The sequence below is a fragment of the Myotis brandtii genome, unplaced genomic scaffold, assembly GCF_000412655.1.
Source record: "Myotis brandtii unplaced genomic scaffold, ASM41265v1 scaffold157, whole genome shotgun sequence".
NCBI classification, from domain to species: Eukaryota; Metazoa; Chordata; class Mammalia; order Chiroptera; family Vespertilionidae; genus Myotis; species Myotis brandtii.
In genome coordinates, this window is record NW_005355708.1 from 3,908,087 (window position 1) to 3,927,140 (window position 19,054).

The window sequence follows — 19,054 nt, forward strand, 5'->3', positions numbered from 1 at the left end:
CCAAATTATGTAAAGTCACCTTAAAACGAAGGATATCTCCAAAGTTGGAGGAATTGATTCAGATCTGGTTGAAGATATAGGCAATGTGAAAATTAACCGAGGGTGTTGGCATCACGGAAACTCGGCGTGAAGACATCGCTGAGGCAAATGTTGGCCGTGCCCCTGCCAAGCACTGCACAGGGGAGATGGAGAGTTAGTCACAGGACTGTGAGTTTTCAATGCCCCTGCCAAGCACTGCAGGGAGATGGAGAGTTAGTCACAGGACTGTGAGTTTTCAAGTTCCATTCGTGAGGACTATTGTGAAAGAAATGTGCCAAATGCCATCTGACATTAGTTCCTTTAACTTCCAGTGCCAATTCCGTGCTCGTGTGATAGCTCAGGAGTTCCTGTTACAGTCAATTCTCCTGTAAGTTCATAAGTAGGCGTCCTTGCTTTATGGGCTTGGCTAACGTGAGTCTGCTCCAAGAGGTGGCTTCCTCCTTGGTGTGTAAACAAAAATCAGGTCCAGGGTCATGATCAAGGCTGTGAGTTCTGCCCTGAATGCCTTTCGGAAGACAGCTTCCCCCTCTCCCCCTTCTTCAAGGGAATGCCTAGTCCTATGACAGCGTGTACGTTTTCTTTAAAGCAGACGCTATGTGAATGCTTATGGACTTCGGAGAATGATAACATGCCAGTAAGCAATCAACTAAGTAATGATGGGGTAAGGCAGAGTGCTCAGGGCCCTCAAAGAATTTCAGGCATGGCAGGAATCCTGATAAAAACCTCCGAGTGGCTGTCAGTTCCGATGCCTCATAATAAAACAATGCATGCACCCAGGGTGGTCCAGCCCATCCTTGGAGACCTCTTTTGAAGAGTTTCTCCACATTTCAGGTCATACTCATCCTCGGCCCGCTGGACTTTTCCTCCATCAGAAGCATCTAGGCTACAGTCAGAATGGCATTCCCAGGCACTTCCCGACTCGTATTAGCCCCGCCCTCTATTTCAGTGCCCCTTGCCAGGAAACCCCATTCCTTTTCCTCTAAACATGGCCATTACCCTCCGGCTCTGTAGGACACAGCACTTCCCTGACTGGTTGTCACAGATTTTAAGATGGTGGCGGAGACTGAAGAGAAGAGTCCTATTTTCTTTTTAAGATTCTTAGAGGGGACGGGGAGGGGCTGGCCACTTTCCCCAGGCTGAGTTCATGAGTTTATGTCAGGATAGATGAGGCAGACCAGCAGCTGGCACACTGAGCTACAGGAAAAGGAAGAACCAAATCAAAGTGAAACAGGCTCCACACCACTCAGCAGCCTTGCAATTGAACAAGATAATTAACCGAATGTTGGTTGGCAGCAAAGCTGGGGGAGTGAGATTATTGGCACGTTTGACTGACAGGTCTATCATTAAGGAGAAATGCCAATTTGTTTCCTAAAGGGGCTGTACAAATTTATACCACCCTCCACCCCTCCCCCAACGTGCAAGAGCTTCAGTAGTTTCACATCCTCCCTAAATTTTTGATGTCAGACTTTTACATTATTTTTCAATATAGTGGTGTAAATTGGAATTTTGAGTTTTTAAAATATATATTTTTTTATTGATTTAAGGGAGGAAGAGAGAGATAGAAATATCAATGATGAGAATCAACTTTTATTGATTTCAGGGAGGAAGAGAGAGAGAGAATTATCAATGATGAAAGAGAATCATTGAGCGGCTGACTCCTGCATGCCCCACAATGGGGATGGAGCCGGGGCTGACTCCTGCATGCCCCACAATGGGGATGGAGCCCACAACTGGGGCATGTGCCCTGACCAGGAATCGAACCGTAACCTCCTGGTTCATAGGTCAATGCTCAACCACTGAGTTATGCTGGCCAGGCAGAATCTTGAGGTTTTGAACTGCATTTTTCTCAATTACTTATGATTTTTTTTTAACATTTCTTGGCTATATTGTATATGTTTCCTCTAAATAAAATTCCTAGCTACATCTTTTACCCACTTCTCTATTGAGTGGTTCATGGTTACTGGTTGTGAGAGTTATGTTGTTGAGACCAGTCCTTTGCCTCTGTGTGTCCCAGTCAATACCATGTGAGACAGAAGAACTGGACACACAGCATGGGCCGCAGCAAGGCTGGCAGCAGCTGGACACCCAGCATGGGTGAGCCCATGAACTCATGAGAAATGGTAAATAGTTGTTTTTAGTGATAAATAGTTTGTAACAAAGCAACAGATAATTAAAATAATATAAAACTCTGTTTTATTCATATCCTAAGGCCCAAGTTTTCTTTCATAATATTATTGAACTTTGGTATCATTTTTAGCTGATCAATCTTCCCAGAGTTGTATCTATTTTGTTCAATTTAGAAAAGGCCAGAGGAGAGAGCAAGATGGCGGCATAGGTAAACACAGGAGACTGCTGCCGCAAACAACCACTTCAAAAATACAACTAAAAGACGGAACGGACATCACCCAGAACCACAGGAAGGCTGGCTGAGGAGAGACTCTTCAACTAGAAGGAAAAATAACAGCACACCGAGGCTCAGAGGAGGCGCAGTGTGGAAAAAACTCAGGTGCGGAGGTGCGCGCGCAAAGCGGGCTGGTGGCTGAGAGCGCGGTTGTCGTTTTCGGTCAGGGGGGAGTCTCAGACTCTGAGCTCCAGATACGGGCGAATCGCTGGGGACTCGGACCCAAACGGGAGAAGCGGGAGTGTCTGGCATCAGTTGGAAGGCAGCTTTCCCTCCGAGGTTTGCAGCGGTTCCGGGGGTTCTGAGAAGCAGAGCCTCTGGGAACAGGACTGAGGGCACCATAACGGCTCCCTCCGCCCGCCCTGTTGAGCCCGCCCCGCCCAAGCCCTGCGCAGAGCCATTTGCCGGATCACCTCAGGCAAAGGCTAGATTAGCACCTCCCCAGAGGACAGAAGTTTTCCGCGGCAGACACAGCTGATTCACACAGCCAGTCGGCCTGGTGGTCAAATCCCTCTAGTATTAACTACAACAATCAAGGCTCAACTAGAACAAGACTGCGCACAAAGACCACTAGGGGGTGCACCAAGAAAGCATAAAAAATGCGGAGACAAAAAAACATGACAGAAATGGAGGATATAGAGCTAAAAATCGCAATTTTGAGGGCTTGCAAAAATGTGCTAGAAGCTGTCAATAAACTTGAGGAGAGAGTCACGAAAACTAATGAGACCCTCGATGCTATGATAAAGAACCAACTAGAAATTAAGCATACACGGACTGAAATAAAGAATATTATACAGACACCCAATAGCAGACCAGAGGAGCGCAAGAATCAAGCCAAAGATTTGAAATGCGAAGAAGCAAAAAACACCCAACCGGAAAAGCAAAATGAAAAAAGAATCCGAAAATACGAAGATAGTGTAAGGAGCCTCTGGGACAGCTTCAAGCGTACAAACATCAGAATAATTGGGGTGCCAGAAGATGAGAGACAGCAAGATATTGAAAACCTATTTGAAGAAATAATGGCAGAAAACTTCCCCCACCTGGTGAAAGAAATGGACTTACAGGTCCAAGAAGCGCAGAGAACCCCAAACAAAAGGAATCCAAAGAGGACCACACCAAGACACATCATAATTAAAATGCCAAGAGCAAAAGACAAAGAGAGAATCTTAAAAGCAGCAAGAGAAAGAGACTCAATTACCTACAAGGGAATACCCATACGACTGTCAGCTGATTTCTCAACAGAAACTTGGCAGGCCAGAAGGGAATGGCAAGAAATATTCAAAGTGCTGAATACCAAGAACCTACAACCAAGAATACTTTATCCAGCAAAGCTATCATTCAGAATTGAAGGTCAGATAAAGAGCTTCACAGATAAGGAAAAGCTAAAGGAGTTCATCACCACTAAACCAGTATTATACGAAATGCTGAAAGGTATCCTTTAAGAAGAGGAAGAAGAAAAAGGTAAAGATACAAATTGTGAACAACAAACATGCATCTATCAACAAGTGAATCTAAGAATCAAGTGAATAAATAATCTGATGTACAGAATGAACTGGTGATTATAATGAATCAGGGACATAGAAAGGGAATGGACTGACTATTCTTGGCGGGGAAAGGGGAATGGGAGATGCGGGAAGAAACTGGACAAAAATCGTGCACCTATGGATGAGGACAGAGGGTGGGGAGTGAGGGCGGAGGGTGGGGCGGGAACTGGGAGGAGGGGAGTTAGGGGGGGGAAAAAAAAAGGAACAAATGTAACCTGAAAGGCCAAACTTTTGGTTTCGTTGAATTTAATACACACACACACACACACACACACACACACACATATATATATGTTTACTTTCTGTTTTACTAATTTCTACTCTTTTTTGTTTAGGCATTCATTTTCTTCTGTGTAGTTTGGGGGCAATGCTATTGCTTTTCTCTTAACTTCTTAAGTTGGGGCATTTAACTCATTAATTTTGAGGTTTTCTTCTCTTCTTATATGAATACTTAAACATATAAATCATCCTCAAAGCATTTTTTTGTTGCATCCCATGAGTTTTGGGATGTCACGTTTATTATCCAACTCTACACATTTAGATAACTCCTCTGTACTATAGATTTTACTCCTGTGTTTTGTACATTTATCCACTTCCCCCACCCATCTTAGCTCTGTATGGCCCAACCAGAAAGGGGTGCTACTGGCATCTAGTGGGTAGAAGCCAGGATGCTGCCAGACACTCCTCCATGGTCACAACAGGGCACCTTCACCAGCCAACAAAGAATTACCTTGCTTGTGCTCAGTCCCACGACATTTTCTAATTTGTTTTGAGATTAAAACTTAAGTATCATTGAGCAGAAGCAAAAGACACAGTTTTGGGTCTGAGTCTGTCCAAATCAGCTATCTAACATGACCCCATGAAATGTTCTCATGTGAAAAATGCAGATAATTATTTTGGGGGGACTATATGAAGCTCAGAATGGATCATGCATATGATGTGCAACATGTAACATACTACTGGTGTAAATCCATCCACCAGGATGCTGTACAATAAAACCAAACGCAATATGGAATGCACAGAATTTATTAAGAAATAGAGGTACAACTTCCCGTAACCAGGAAGCCAACTCAGAGTGACTGTGGAAGAAAAGCAGGATTACAGGAACCAGGAGCGCATGGGAAAAGAAAACAGGACTGAGAAGATTTTCAGCAGTTGCAGAAAACCTATGTAACAGTTACAAGAATTCCTTTTTCTAAGTTACACAGAGGATGATGACCTGGACTACGGAGTCAAAGCAGAGACATAGCTCCATGTCGAGGATGCACGAAGCTGGCATATGATCCACACACACGGGAGGAAGAGGATTGGGGACGTCCTCTGCTCTCCATCCAGCTGATTTAGAAGTTTGTATCAGGCACACGAGTCACAGAAATTTAGGTACAGCATGCTGGTTGTCAGCCAAGTTGAGGAAGTGAATTTGTTTCCAAAATGGCGAGTCAGTTAAGAGGTATTGTGTGAAGATGGTGGTTATTTGGTGAGGCGATCAGCAGCAGGAAGGCTGGCAGCAGCTGGACACACAGCAAGGGCGGCAGCAGCAGCTGGGCCGGCAGCAGGTGGTTTTACAGCAGGTGGTCTGACACCATTTTGGACAGCAGCAAGGCTGGCAGCAGCTGGATCCACAGCATGGGCTCTGGCCACAGCTGGATCCGCAGCCATAGCTTATGCACCCAGGCACACAGCAGCAGGTGGGGCGGTAGCAGGTTCTGCAGACATTCACGGGACTGCAGCAAACTTGCTGGCAGCAGGGTGAGCAGCAGCAGGACCCGCCACAGCTGGACCCACAGCAGCTGGGCTGGCAGCAGGGAGTGCTACAGCAGCAAGGCTGGCAGCAGCTGCTCACACAGCAAGGGCGGCAGCAAGGCTGGCAGCAGCTGGACACACAGCATGGGCGGCAGCAAGGCTGGCAGTAGCTGGACCCGCCACAGCTGGACCCACAGCAGCTGGGCTGGCAGCAGGGAGTGCTACAGCAGCAAGGCTGGCAGCAGCTGCTCACACAGCAGGGGTGGCAGCAGGTGGTCTGACAGCAGGTTGGGCGGCAGCAAGGCTGGCAGCAGCTGGACACGCAACAGGGGTGGCAGCAAGGCTGGCAGCAGCAGGACCCACAGCTGGACCCACAGCAGGTGGGCCTGCAGCAGCTGGGCTGGCAGCAAGCCAAGTTGAGGAAGTGAATTTGTTTCCAAAATGGCGAGTCAGTTAAGAGGTATTGTGTGAAGATGGTGGTTATTTGGTGAGGCGATCAGCAGCAGGAAGGCTGGCAGCAGCTGGACACACAGCAAGGGCGGCAGCAGCAGCTAGGCCGGCAGCAGGTGGTTTTACAGCAGGTGGTCTGACAGCAGGTTGGGCGGCAGCAAGGCTGCTCAGATGCTGAGGGCTCCCCTTCTATCCTGGGGCTTTTATACGCTCTCCCACCCAGTTTGGACCAATGAGCAGAACTTTCCTTGTTGTTGTTCATATTGTTTTCCATAGTCACTGGGGAATTGTAAAAAAGGAAGTTATTTTCTACATGTTTTAATGAGTAGCAGATAAGTGTTTAATATGTTTCTTAATTGAGAATTACGGAAACTTTTTCAGATAAAAGGATGTTAGCATCGTTCCTGCTTTGTTCATAATCTAGTCATAAGATACAGTTCCTGATCACCTCATTAGGTTCAATATACTTTCCCTCCTCAGTTATTTTTAAATTGAATTTATTGGGATGATATTGATTTGCAAAACCATACAGGTTTGAAGTGTACAGGGCAACAAAACATCATCTGCACATTGCCTCGTGCACCCTCCGCCCCAAACAGTCTCTTCTGGTCTCCATTTTCCCTCCCTTTGCCCACCTCCACCTATCCCCACCCCCCTTCCCCTCTGGCTATCACCACACTGTTGTCTGTGTCTATGTGTTATGTATATGTTTTTTGACTAATCCCTTCACCTTCTTTCATCCAGCGCCCCCTCCTCTCTGACAGATACCAGACTGTTCCATGAATTAATGCAGCTGTTCTCAACCTGTGGGTCGCGACCCCTTTAGGCGGTCGAACGACCCTTTCACAGGGGTCGCCTAAGACCATCCTGCATATCAGATATTTAAATTATGATTCATAACAGTAGCAACATGACAGTTATGAAGTAGCAACGAAAATAATTTTATGGTTGGGTCATAACATGAGGAACTGTATTTAAAGGGCCAGAAGGTTGAGAACCACTGCATGAATGCCTCTGTTTCTGTTCTGTTCATTGTTTCTTCAGCTGACTTTGATTGGGACTTATTTCTGGGGTGACGGGCACGATGCTGACATGTTTACAGTGACAAACTGAATCCATGCCCAAGCCCAACTCTGTGTCAGGGAGAAAAAAAAATTCTCCTTTGCCCTTCCAGGTTCTGCTTGCTGGTCTAAGAGTTAAATGGACAAAATCTGATTAACAGGAAGAAAACAAACAACCATTTAAGAACATGTATAGCTCCTGTATACATGGGAGAGACTCGGGAACTAAGTCACTCCCCTGAGATGGCATCTGCCTTCACCTTAACACCATCTTCAATAAAGACAAAAGCAGACCTGGGGAGTGGGGCGTTAGTTATGAGAGGTTGCCAGGGGGAGCACAGCAAACAAGGGTAAAGTTGTTCAGAGTGAAGTCCCTGCCTTCTCCATTGGTAGGAGTTTCTAGAGACTGTCATCCCCACCTCCTGGTATAGTGTAGAGGGGAAAAAACATAATTTTCCCCTGTACATTCACCCCCTTTTTAACCAAAAGTAATTATAGTAAAACTAATTTGTTTTCATAACAAGTCGAGTCTTACTAAATTTGGCCTGCTTATTTACCTAAGAGTGGCAAGAGTGGTGATGGGTCATATAGGCTCTTATATTTATGTTTACGGTTTATTAAAATTTTCAGGGTGATTTTGGTTAATAAAATTATATAGGTTTCAAGTGTATAATTCTATAATACACGGTCTGTATATTGCATTGTGTGTTCACTAACCAAAGTCAAGTCTCTTTCCGTCATCATATATCTGACCCCCTTTACCCTTTTTACCTCTCCCACCCACTCTGGTAACCACAACACTGTTGTCTGTGTCTATGAGTTTTTGTCTTATATGTTCAGTTTTATATCCCACATGAGTGAAATTATATGGTTCTTGACTTTTTTATCTGACTTATTTTGCTTAGTATTATATTCTCAAGATCCACCCATATTGTTGCAAATGGCAGTATGTAATCTTTTCTTATGGCTGAGTTGTATTCCATTGTATATATGTATCAGATCTTCTTTATCCAATCATCAATGAAGGACACTTAGGTTGTTTCCATGTCTTGACCACCATGAATCATGTTGCAATTAAATAGGGGTACATACATCTTTACAAATAAATGTTTTCAAATTTCGGGGTAGATACCCAGAAGATGGATTGTTGGGTCAAATGGTAACTCTATCTTTAGTTTTTTTTGAGAAAGCTCCATACTGTTTTCCTAGTGGCTGTACCAGTTTAGATTCCCACTAGCTGTGTATAAGGGTTCCTTTTTCTCTACATCCCCTCAACACTAGCTATTACTTCTCTTGTTGATAATAGCCATTCTAACAGGTGTGAGGTGGTACCTCATTGTGGTTGTGATTACATTCTTTTAAATCTGCTTTGCTGGAACTTTCCATGTGGAATCTTCAGACTGAACTTTTAACAGCCTCTCGAGGCTAAGAAGCCGAGCCAGAAGATGCTTGCAATCAGCTTTGCTTGCAATACCTATAGATTTAGGTCAATTTCTCTCTTCTTGAGCTCCCCAAAATATCCTGAGGTTCATCCCACATAAAATTAGCACTGATTTCTTTTCCCTTCTTCACCCTTCCATGAATAGAAGATCTAATTTACTATAGATCTTAGCAACCTCAGCCTATGTTTTTGTTTGTTTCTTTTTTTATTAGGTTAAAAACTTTCACTTTTTCACTTAAAGGAAGCACTTGACAGTTTCTCTTTAGCATATCTGAGTTGCCAGCATCACTCTCTTACACTTTGGGCCATTATTAAGTGAACACGAGTTACTTGAACACAAGCACTGCAGTAGCAAGGCAGTTGATCTAATAACTGAGACAGCTACTAAGTGACTTACGGGTGAGTAGGGTGTATAGTATGGATTTAATTGACAAAGGGAGGATTCACTACCCAGGTGGAATGGAGCAGGACAGCACAAGATTTCACCATGCTACTCAGAATGGCATGCAACTTAAAACTTATGAATCGTTTATTTCTTGAATTTTCCATTTACTATTTTCAGACCATGGGTGACTGTGGGTAACTAAAACTATAGAAAGCAAAACCTCAGATTCAAGGGGGAATGGCTGTATACTGAAAAGTGTATAAAACATACATGTATAATATAATAAATAATTATGAAGCAAGCATCTATCTATCCCAACACCCAAGTCAAACAAAAGAGCATTGCTGTCACCAAGAGGGACCTGGATGTGTCTTCTCTTAACCACATTGCTCTCCTTCCCACTACATATAATCACTGCCCTGATTCTTAATCTTTTCTCTGATGTGCTTTACAGTTTCACCACCTAGGTATGCATCCTAACCATGATAGTTTAGTTTTACTTGTTTTTGAATTTTATATAAGTGGGATCTTCATATATGTATTGTGTGTTTTTATTCTCTCACTCAGTTAAGAGTTGTGGTAGGCAGCCCCTAAGGTGGCCCAGTGATTTCTACCTCTTGGTGTTCATGGTCTTAACGTAATTCCCTCCCTGTGAGTAACATGTTTCTAACCAACCGCCTCTGGCAACATCAAGCGATTAAGTTATACGAGATGGTGACTTTCATCTTGCTAGCCGACTTTCTCTCGCCCTCAGGGCTTTGAGGAAGTGAGCGGCCCTGTGGGGGAGAAGTATGGGGCAAGGCACTGAGGACAGTATCCATTCGACAACCAGCAGGGAACTGAGGCTCTCACTCTAATAGCCCTCAAGGACTGGAATCCTGTCAACATCTATATCTGTGAACTTGGAAGTGGATTCTTCTCCAGCTAAGACTTGAGATGAGATGCCAGTGCCAGCTAACACCTTGATTGCAGCCTTATGAATCATTAAGGAATAGAGAGTCCAGCTGAGCTTTACTTGGGATTCCTGATGCACGAAAACCATGAGACAGTAAATGAGTCTCATTTTAAGCTGCTAAAATTTGAGGTAATAATAGCTAACAATAAATAATTCGTACAGATTTATCTAGTACCACACAACACAGAGATGAGGATGAAGGGATCAAAGGGTGCAGAGAAGTTAATAGGCTAGAATAGGTCTAGCCACAAGGCCAGGAAACCCAACCAGCTAAATAAGCTCCCTAGGAGGACTCAGGGGGTGCCCTCTGTAATAAGGTAAGAAAGAATGAACAGGTAGAGAGGTCTATTCTCTAAGGTTGGAGCTCGTGGTAGGGAATATTGTCACAGAACTGAGTTCCCAAGGAGCAATGAGAATGAGAATGTCCTTGAAGTAGCAGAGGCCAGCTGGCAGCATTTAACGGTCAGAGTAATGTGGGTATAAATATGTGATGGGCAGCAAGCACATTTGGGATGACAACTGGGGTGAAGTGCTGTGGGACCCACAGGCTGAGGTCAGTGACCCCAATGGGAAATTATGACCCCTTACCCAGTTTCCAGGCTGAGCCAGTTCTCAGATCTACAACCCACTGACTCATTGAAAGTAAGGCCAGTCCTCCAAGACCAAGGACCACAGCAAGTGTATGTAGCACTGATCACTCCAGTCCTTTCCCAAAGGAATCCACAGCCATTTCCTCAGGGGACACCGGAATACCCCTATTGGACGTTGTTGGTTCCTGGATCTAAGTTGACACTGACAGCTGGCAACCATTCATAATATATGTTTAAAATGTGCTAAAGGACACAAGTAATTACATTTGGAATACTGGCGTCTTAGATTGGGTGCCCTCAGGAACAGACTCCCAAACAGGGGTTTGAGATCTAGTAGTTTATTTGGGAGATCATCCTAAAAGGCACTGCAGGGAACCTGGGAAGTGATCCAGGGAAGGGACGGAGGCCAGTGTAGGATGATGGAATGAGCAGCTTACTCCTGTGGGCAGCTGGGCGTCACTCCACCAAGGACCTGTAGAGAGTGGTGCTCCTTGCCCCGACCTGAGAGGAAAGAGCTAGAGTATGTACCCACTGCACCCATCACTGGCCGAGCACTGATTCCACACACTTGAACCCCCGGCCTGCCTTGAGCTGGCTCCTTCATCTGGAGAAAGCCCACAGGCCGACAGATCAAAGTGTTTGCTGTAAGAAACCACCTTCCTATATTAAAACAAGGATGCTGAGGGCATAGAGGGGGGGGCATCCTGAAATCACCTGCTGTCCTCTGCTCTCTGCAGAGAGAACAACAGAACAACAGAACAACTGGAAAGTCAAGAAGAAAAATGATTAGACACGATACTCTTGTATTTGTATGCCTGGGAAATTCAGATTTATTTAAGATTTAGGGACATCTCCATTTGAGAAAAGATGGCCGGGAAGAAATATATCAATAGGGATGACATGTTGGTTGAAAGATTTCAGAGAAAATTCAAACTTTGTGTTCATTTGGGAGACAGGTAGTAACATGCTCTTGGGAGGGGCGGGGGGGGGCAATATATTTGGAGGCCAAAGTCAGTTTAAGAATCAGTTGGAACTAGGTTTTGACAATTGGCCTCTCACAACTCAGTTCAGTTAAACATCAAGAAGATTGGCTGACAAAAACCAGTGGGCACAGGTCAGGGCAGTCAGCAGACTGGGTGGCAGCAGGTGGTCTGGCAGCAGGTGGGACGGCAGCAGGTGGTCTTGCAACAGAGGGTCGGGCAGCAGCTAGGCCGGCAGCAGCTGGACACACAGCAGCTGGGGCGGCAGCAGCTGGAGCCACAGCAGGAAGGGCGGCAGCAGCTGGAGCCACAGCAGGAGCGGCAGCAGCTGGAACCACAGCAGGAGCCACAGCAGGAGGGCCTGCAGCAGGTGGTCTGGCAGCAGCTGGGGCGGCAGCAGGTGGTTCTGCAGCAAGTGGTCTGGCAGCAGGTGGGGCGGCAACAGCTAGAGATGCAGCAGGTACTGGAGCCACAGCAGGAGCCACAGCAGGGGCGGCAGCAGCTGGAGCCACAGCAGGAGCCACAGGAGGAGCCACAGCAGGAGGGGCGGCGGCAGCAGGTGGTCCTGCAGCAAGTAGTCTGGCAGCAGGTGGGGCGGCAACAGCTAGAGATGCAGCAAGTAGGCCTGCAGCAGCTGGAGCCACAGCTGGAGCCACAGCAGGGGCGGCAGCAGCTGGAACCACAGCAGGAGCCACAGCAGGAGGGCCTGCAGCAGGTGGTCTGGCAGCAGCTGGGGCGGCAGCAGGTGGTCTGGCAGCAGCCTTGGCCACAGCCCTGGTCAGAGCAGACGGATCCACAACAGGAGTTGACCATGGTGTCAGAGGGTGGAGGTTCGGAGTGAGTTTTCAGGAAGGTGGGTTGGAAGGTTTGGAAGTCTGCTTGCCCCAGGTCCCCTTTTATACCCTGCTAAGGGCTGCTGTCATCAGAAGCTGTGCTCTTTCCTTGTCCTGTTTGTCCTAATTAACAGGTGATTAGGAAATTAGCCAGGTTTGTTTTCCTGGCTAACCTTTTCAAGATGGATGGAAAACATTGTTTCCTGTTCCTGATGGGTTAGGATTCCTCACTTCAGCTCTTCCTGGATCATCTCTTATGTGTCTTTCTTGCTTCATCTTCCTTAAAGAAAGCTGTCATGTGATTTATGCATTTAGATCATGTATGTGTGTCTCATGTTGCACAGCCCAACATGTCTCCCTTTGGGTGATAATAAGCCACATTCCTTTTGGTGACTTAGGGGGATACAGCTGCATTCTAGTTTGATGTCTCATTCATTGTGGGGTCAGGTGGGCAGAGAAGTGTTGAATGTGAATCAGGGCATCACTGGCATGAGAATAAGACTCTTAGGATATTTCCTCTCCCTACTGCTAATCAGGGACCATTTTCCAGACTTTCAGATGGGAAATAAGTAACTGGTGTACGAGGAAAAACTAAGTCATGAAATTTTGATGTTTCTTCTTTTCCCTCAGCTTTATTGAGGAATACGTAATATGCAAAATATTACACGTCTAATGTATACATTCTGATGAGTTTGGATGTATGCATGTACCATAATACCATTTCCATAATTAAGGTACTAAATATATTCTTCACCTCAAAAATATTTCTTTCCATCCCCTTCATTTTTTGTGTGTGTGGTAAGAACATTAACCTAAGATTTACCTTCTTAACAAGATTTTAAGTGTACCATACTATATTGTCAACTATAGCCACAACATTGTACAGCAGACTGGTAGATGTTATTTGCCTTGTATCACTGTAATTCTATACCCATTGAACAACAGCTCACCATTTCCTACTACGCCAGCCTCTGCAAACCAAAATTATATTCTATGCTTCTTTTGTGTATTTAATATTTCAAATGAGTGAATTCATGCAGTATTTGTCCTTCTGTGACCGATTTATTTCACTTAGCATAATATCTTCCAGGCCCATCCATGTTATCACAACTGGCAGGATTTCCTTTCTTTTTTTAAACCATTTCCTTTCTGAATAATATTCATGTTCATTAATGTGTCAGAGTTGGCATTCAGTGTGCAATTCAGGGTGTCATGGCAGAAAGTGGTTCGCAATGAGTGTGAACTTATACTGAGGTTACTATCACGGGGGAAAACCTTTGTCTTTTTCATTCTAAACTGCTTTAATCTCTGCTGAGAGATATGTAGGGGTTATTTAATCTTTTTTTTTTTACCTGATACCAGCAGTAACATTTTTGATGTGGTTATACCTGAGGTAGAGGTGCTGAGGGTGAATACAACATTAGGGAGTATAGCTAGTTAATAAATACTCCCAAGAAGTTTAGGTATACTTACTGCTCCCCAAATCAGGTGCCATATATTGGATTAGTAACGACTCTTTCAGATCTAAGACAGGCTGTGACTTTCATCTTAGATTTAGTCTCCTATGCAAGGATGTCGAAAGCTCTTTGTACTTGAAACTGTTGAGGGGCCCTTCGTGGGTGAATGATGGAACACACAAACCGTGATACACCACGGAACAAGCTATTGATACAAAGAACAACATGCATGATCTCAAGGGAAGGATGCTGAGTGTGAAAAACCAATCACAGAGGTTACACACTATAAGATTCCATTTGTAGAACATGCTGGAAATAAAATTATAGAGATGGAGAACAGAGTAGTGGTAGGCAGGGGTGTCGGATGATGAGTGGGAGGGAGTGGGTGTGGCTACAAAGATAGAGCCTTATGGAGAAGGGCAGTTCTGTACCTTAATTGTGATGGTGGTTACACAAATCCATACAGTACATATGATAATCTGCATAGAAACACACACACACACACACACACACACACACACACACACACACACACACAGACTCATGAGTGCATGTAATATAGGTAAAATCTGAGCCAGTTCTGGGGATTGTACTGTGTCAGTTTTTGAGTTTTGAGATGTTCTATAATTACTTAAGATGTGACCATTTGTTTTTTGCTATTGACTTATATAAGTTCTTTATATATTTTGGAAGTTAGCCCAGCATCAACTATATAATTTGCACGTATTTGCTCCCATTCAGTAGGTTGCCTTTTTATTTTGTTGATGCTTTCCTTCCTTTGTTATATAGAAGTTTTTTAGTTTGCTGTAGTTTCACTTTTTTAGTTTTTTGCCATTGTGTTGGTGTCAACTCCAAAAAATTATTGCCAAGATCTATGTGAATGAGCCTACTGCCTATGTTTTCTTCTAGGAATTTTATAGTTTCAGAGCTTACATTCAAGTATTTAACTCATTTTGAGTTAATTTTTGCATATGGTGTAAGATAGTGGCCCAGTTTTATTCTTCTGCATGTGGCTTCACTGTTTTCCCAATACCATTTAGTGAAAAGACTGACGTTTCTCCATAGTGTATTCTTGGCTTCTTTGTCATAAATTAATTGACCATATATATTTGGGTTTAATTCTGGGCTCTCTGTTCTGTTCCATTGATCTATGTGTCTGTTTTTATGCCGAATGCCATACTGTTTTGATTACTATAGCTCTGTAAAATAGTTTGAAATCAGAGAGCATGGTGCCTCCAGATTTGCTCTTCTTTCTCAAGATGGCTTTGGCTATACTGGATCTCTTGTCATTCCATATAAATTTTAGGATTTTTTTTTCTATTTCTGACATGAAAAATTTCATGGGGATTGCACTGAATCTATAGGTTGCTTTCAGTAGTATGCTGATATTGTGACTACTTCCTTTTATCTATAAAAGTTTCAATGAGTTGTTCTCAATTAAGGAACACATTAAACACCAATTTTCTAAATATTCATATCACTTAGGGAACAACTTCCTCCTTGACAATTTCCCTGTGATTACCAAAACAACATAAACAAAAACAAGGAAAGTCTTACTGATTGGTCCCAACATTGGGGAACCAGTGTATAAAAACCCCAGAACGGAAGAAGTCCTCAGAATCTGAAAAACTCACCTCTGAACAGAAACTCACCTTCTACACCTGACACCATGTGCTGCTCCCCTTGCTGCCAGCCCAGCTGCTGTGGGTCCAGCTGTTGCCGACCCAGCTGCTGCTGCCGCCCTTGCTGTGTGTCCAGCTGCTGCCAGCCTTGCTGCCGCCCATGCTGTGGATCCAGCTGCTGCCAGCCATGCTGCCGCCCATGCTGTGTGTCCAGCTGCTGCCAGCCTTGCTGCCGCCCATGCTGTGGATCCAGCTGCTGCCAGCCATGCTGCCGCCCATGCTGTGTGTCCAGCTGCTGCCAGCCTTGCTGCCGCCCATGCTGTGGATCCAGCTGCTGCCAGCCATGCTGCCGCCCATGCTGTGTGTCCAGCTGCTGCCAGCCTTGCTGCCGCCCATGCTGTGGATCCAGCTGCTGCCAGCCATGCTGCCGCCCATGCTGTGTGTCCAGCTGCTGCCAGCCTTGCTGCCGCCCATGCTGTGGATCCAGCTGCTGCCAGCCATGCTGCCGCCCATGCTGTGTGTCCAGCTGCTGCCAGCCTTGCTGCCGTCCAACCTGCTGTCAGACCACCTGCTGTAGGACTACCTGCTGCCGACCCAGCTGCTGCTGCCGCCCTTGCTGTGTGTCCAGCTGCTGCCAGCCTTCCTGCTGCTGATCGTCTTATCAGAAAACCACCATCTGAGCGTAACATCTTTAGCTAACTGACTTGCCATTTTGGAAACATGTTCACTCCCTAGACTTAGCAACCAGCATGCTTGGCCATAACTTTCTGGAACTCATTTGCCTGATAGAAGCTTCTGATTCAGCCTGATGGGGTGCACAGGACGTCGCTGATCCTCTCCCTCCCGGGTTGGTGGATCATGTACCAGCTTCCTGCATCCTCGATATGGAGCTACGGTCTCTGCTTTGAGTCTGTAGTCAAGGTCTTCACCCTCTCCCTCTGTGTAACTTAGAAAAACGAATTCTTATAATTTTTAAAAGGTTTTACAACTGATAAATAATCCTCATAATCGTATGTTCCTTATCAATGTAGTCATGCTTCTTGTAACAGGCTTTCTTTTTTTAGGATCACTTTGAACTGTATTCCTAACTGCAGGAGTCTTACCCTTTGTTTCTTAATAAATTCTATAGCATAATTCATCCATATTGTGTTTTATTTATTCCTGACACAGGGATTTAAATACATACTGCGTACTATATGCATTATCCCTACTGAGCATCATAACAGCCCCACAAGAGGTATCTCTGTTTTTAGGGGGGAACCCCCATTAGTTGATTAAGGTCACGTAGCTAAGACTGGACTGACTCAGATCCAGGAAAGTCTTCTGTTTCTGTCGAAAGGCACTTACATTTACATCCCAAAGAGGCCTCGGGTGAATGTTGTCACGGGGCATGCACCACTCAGTAAATGCCCACATTCCCGACGCACTTCTCCCTGCTCTCTACCTTTCCTGCTAAGTGTCCCTCACCAAGTAGGAACTGCATCCTCTGCCTGCTACTCTATTCCTATGACATTCCAAACTGACCAGATGATCATTCTGACTTAGATGATGTCCCTGAAAAAAATGTGCTCTCACAGGAGTAGAACCTTCAGTCCAGGAGGGTCTGCAGCCGTGACGGGACGGGAAGCACAGATTCCCAAGTGTGTCACTAGTGGTTAATGTGAGGAGATTCACTCTGTTGTCTGCCCAACCCGTGTGTACTCCCATTCGAGGACATCTGCGGTCCTACGTTAATGATATAGTAATGGCCATTGGGTTAAGGTACAGTCCACATCCAGAAGACAATATATCAATCCCGTATGTTGTCACCTCTATGGTGGTGTCTTTGCTGCACATCTAAGAGACCACTCCAACTTTTTACCAGGCCAGCAATTTCTGTCACGTGATGCACGGTAGGACAAGTAGATCCATGGTTACGTGCCTATTGTTGACCCTGTTCATCACAGAGTGGGTCCCTTGGCCCAAAGTGATGCTATTCAGGATCCTATGACAATACTGTAAGCTGGTGGATAGCACTGCAGACAGGAAAGACAATTCTTTTTGCCAAACGTGCAATCACAGTAAGGAAGGATTGCCTTTTTCAGTGTGGAAGTGATCCGAGTGGAACACTTGGGTCCACTGGGGGTGGTTAGTCTTCATAAATGATGCTGTCAATACCAACTCACCTCTTGTCCCGACTTATGACGACAGCACATCCAGCAGAGGCAGCTGTGGGGAGAGGGAACCTGTGCTGTGGGTCCACACCTGCCTCAATCCCTGCCACCATGGCTACTTTGTTCATGCCCCTGTGCAAGTACCGGTGCACCCGAGGACCTGGACAACGTGAGTTATACCAACTTGTACTTGTCCAGAGCTTCCTAAGTGGTGGATGCTCTCTGGGGAGCACTGAGAGCACACAAAGAGGAAGCAACATCTGCTGACACACCATCTGCATGGACACGATTCTTCTCCAAATGCCTTTATCTTCCAATCATGCTTCTTCCAGGGATAAGATAACTCAATCAGGCCTTTCACCATTTGCAAGTAGCCAATAAACATCATTTTCTGAGGCCATGGACCATCTCCCATACAAAATTACACACACACACACACACACACACACAATCATTGTACTAATCACAGTTCTTTTCATTGGGAATATTTCCTCTTTCCACTGCCTTTGCAGACCAAAAGTTTTTCATCTGTTGCAGTAAAAATTCTCCATCTGGCATAAAAGCTGCCATCGGGGCCATCAATCACTGAAATTCAGGTAGTCTGTGTTCATACATTATAACCAAGTAGGGTTTGAAGGAGTCAAGTGGAATTGTGCTGAAAATTACCACTCATGTATTTTTTAGTCATTGAGAAGAGCACTAAACTCTCCATGGATGTGCCATGATTTCTCATTACTACTTTTTTTAAAAATATATTTTATTGATTTTTTTACAGAGAGGAAGGGAGAGAGATAGAGAGTTAGAAACATCGATAAGAGAGAAACATTGATCAGCTGCCTCCTGCACATCTCCCACTGGGGATGTGCCCGCAACCCAGGCACATGCCCTCGACCGGAATCGAACCCGGGACCTTTCAGTCCGCAGGCCGACGCTCTATCCACTAAGCCAAACCGGTTTCGGCAATACCTTTGTTTTAATGTTTATAATTTGTAAACCGAGGTTAGTTTGCATTAACTCAGGGGTTCAAAGATTACCAAAAGAGAGACTATCTTAGATTATTGAGGAAGAGAAGAAAAACTATTCTCTATAAATAATAAGGGTGATGAATATAGTGGTTCTGTAACATCCCTTGAAAATATAAGAATCGGGGTCTCTTATAAACGTATCTGACTACAGACAGACTGAACCAGTAATATAGGGGGGGTGGGGAAGAGAAAGAAAACACTTCTAGATTAATCCATCGGCAAACATATATGTAAGATGGTAGCTGAAAATGAAGATATATTTGTAAGAGATCACACAGTATATTGAAAAACAATTCATGAGTTAGTTTAAGTGTATTCTATCTTTACCCCCAAAACATATAGCTAGTGAGTGCCAGAACAGGCATTGGGGACTCT

The 19,054-nt window shown here is 44.9% G+C and overlaps 3 protein-coding genes across 5 annotated transcripts; 1 reads left to right on the top strand and 2 right to left on the bottom strand.

Moving 5' to 3' along the window:
• Positions 1-5,435: 5,435 nt before the first annotated feature.
• On the bottom strand, positions 5,436-6,451 carry LOC102242518 (keratin-associated protein 9-7-like). The gene is made up of 2 exons (XM_005861970.2): positions 6,279-6,451; positions 5,436-6,056 (listed from the first exon to the last, which is right to left on the bottom strand). Exons 1-2 carry the CDS (start codon positions 6,449-6,451, stop codon positions 5,471-5,473), a joined length of 759 nt encoding a protein of 252 aa, XP_005862032.1. The 3' UTR covers positions 5,436-5,470.
• Positions 6,452-11,721: 5,270 nt separating this feature from the next.
• LOC102242828 (keratin-associated protein 4-1-like) lies at positions 11,722-12,676 on the bottom strand. 3 transcript variants are annotated; one of them, XM_014536110.1, is made up of 2 exons: positions 12,282-12,676; positions 11,722-12,041 (listed from the first exon to the last, which is right to left on the bottom strand). In XM_014536110.1, the coding sequence occupies exons 1-2, from the start codon at positions 12,400-12,402 to the stop codon at positions 11,734-11,736; spliced, it is 429 nt and encodes a 142-aa protein (XP_014391596.1). In that variant the 5' UTR covers positions 12,403-12,676; the 3' UTR covers positions 11,722-11,733. The 3 variants fall into 3 exon arrangements, with proteins under 3 accessions (XP_014391596.1, XP_014391595.1, XP_005862033.1); XM_014536109.1 differs by having other exon boundaries at positions 12,123-12,676; XM_005861971.2 differs by having other exon boundaries at positions 11,722-12,676.
• Positions 12,677-15,548: 2,872 nt separating this feature from the next.
• Positions 15,549-16,154, top strand: LOC102243135 (keratin-associated protein 9-1-like). The gene has a single exon (XM_005861972.1). It carries the CDS (start codon positions 15,549-15,551, stop codon positions 16,152-16,154), a length of 606 nt encoding a protein of 201 aa, XP_005862034.1.
• Positions 16,155-19,054: the final 2,900 nt, after the last annotated feature.

Coding starts and splice junctions, on each gene's coding strand:
- LOC102242518 (XM_005861970.2), bottom strand. CDS start 6,451: ATGGAAAACAATATGAACAACAACAAGGAAAGTTCTGCTCATTGGTCC. Junction 6,057..6,278: donor ACCACCTGCTGCCGGCCTAG/CTGCTGCTGCCG, acceptor TTGCTGCCACCC/CTGTTGCGTGTCCAGCTGCT.
- LOC102242828 (XM_005861971.2), bottom strand. CDS start 12,402: ATGGTCAACTCCTGTTGTGGATCCGTCTGCTCTGACCAGGGCTGTGGC.
- LOC102243135 (XM_005861972.1), top strand. CDS start 15,549: ATGTGCTGCTCCCCTTGCTGCCAGCCCAGCTGCTGTGGGTCCAGCTGT.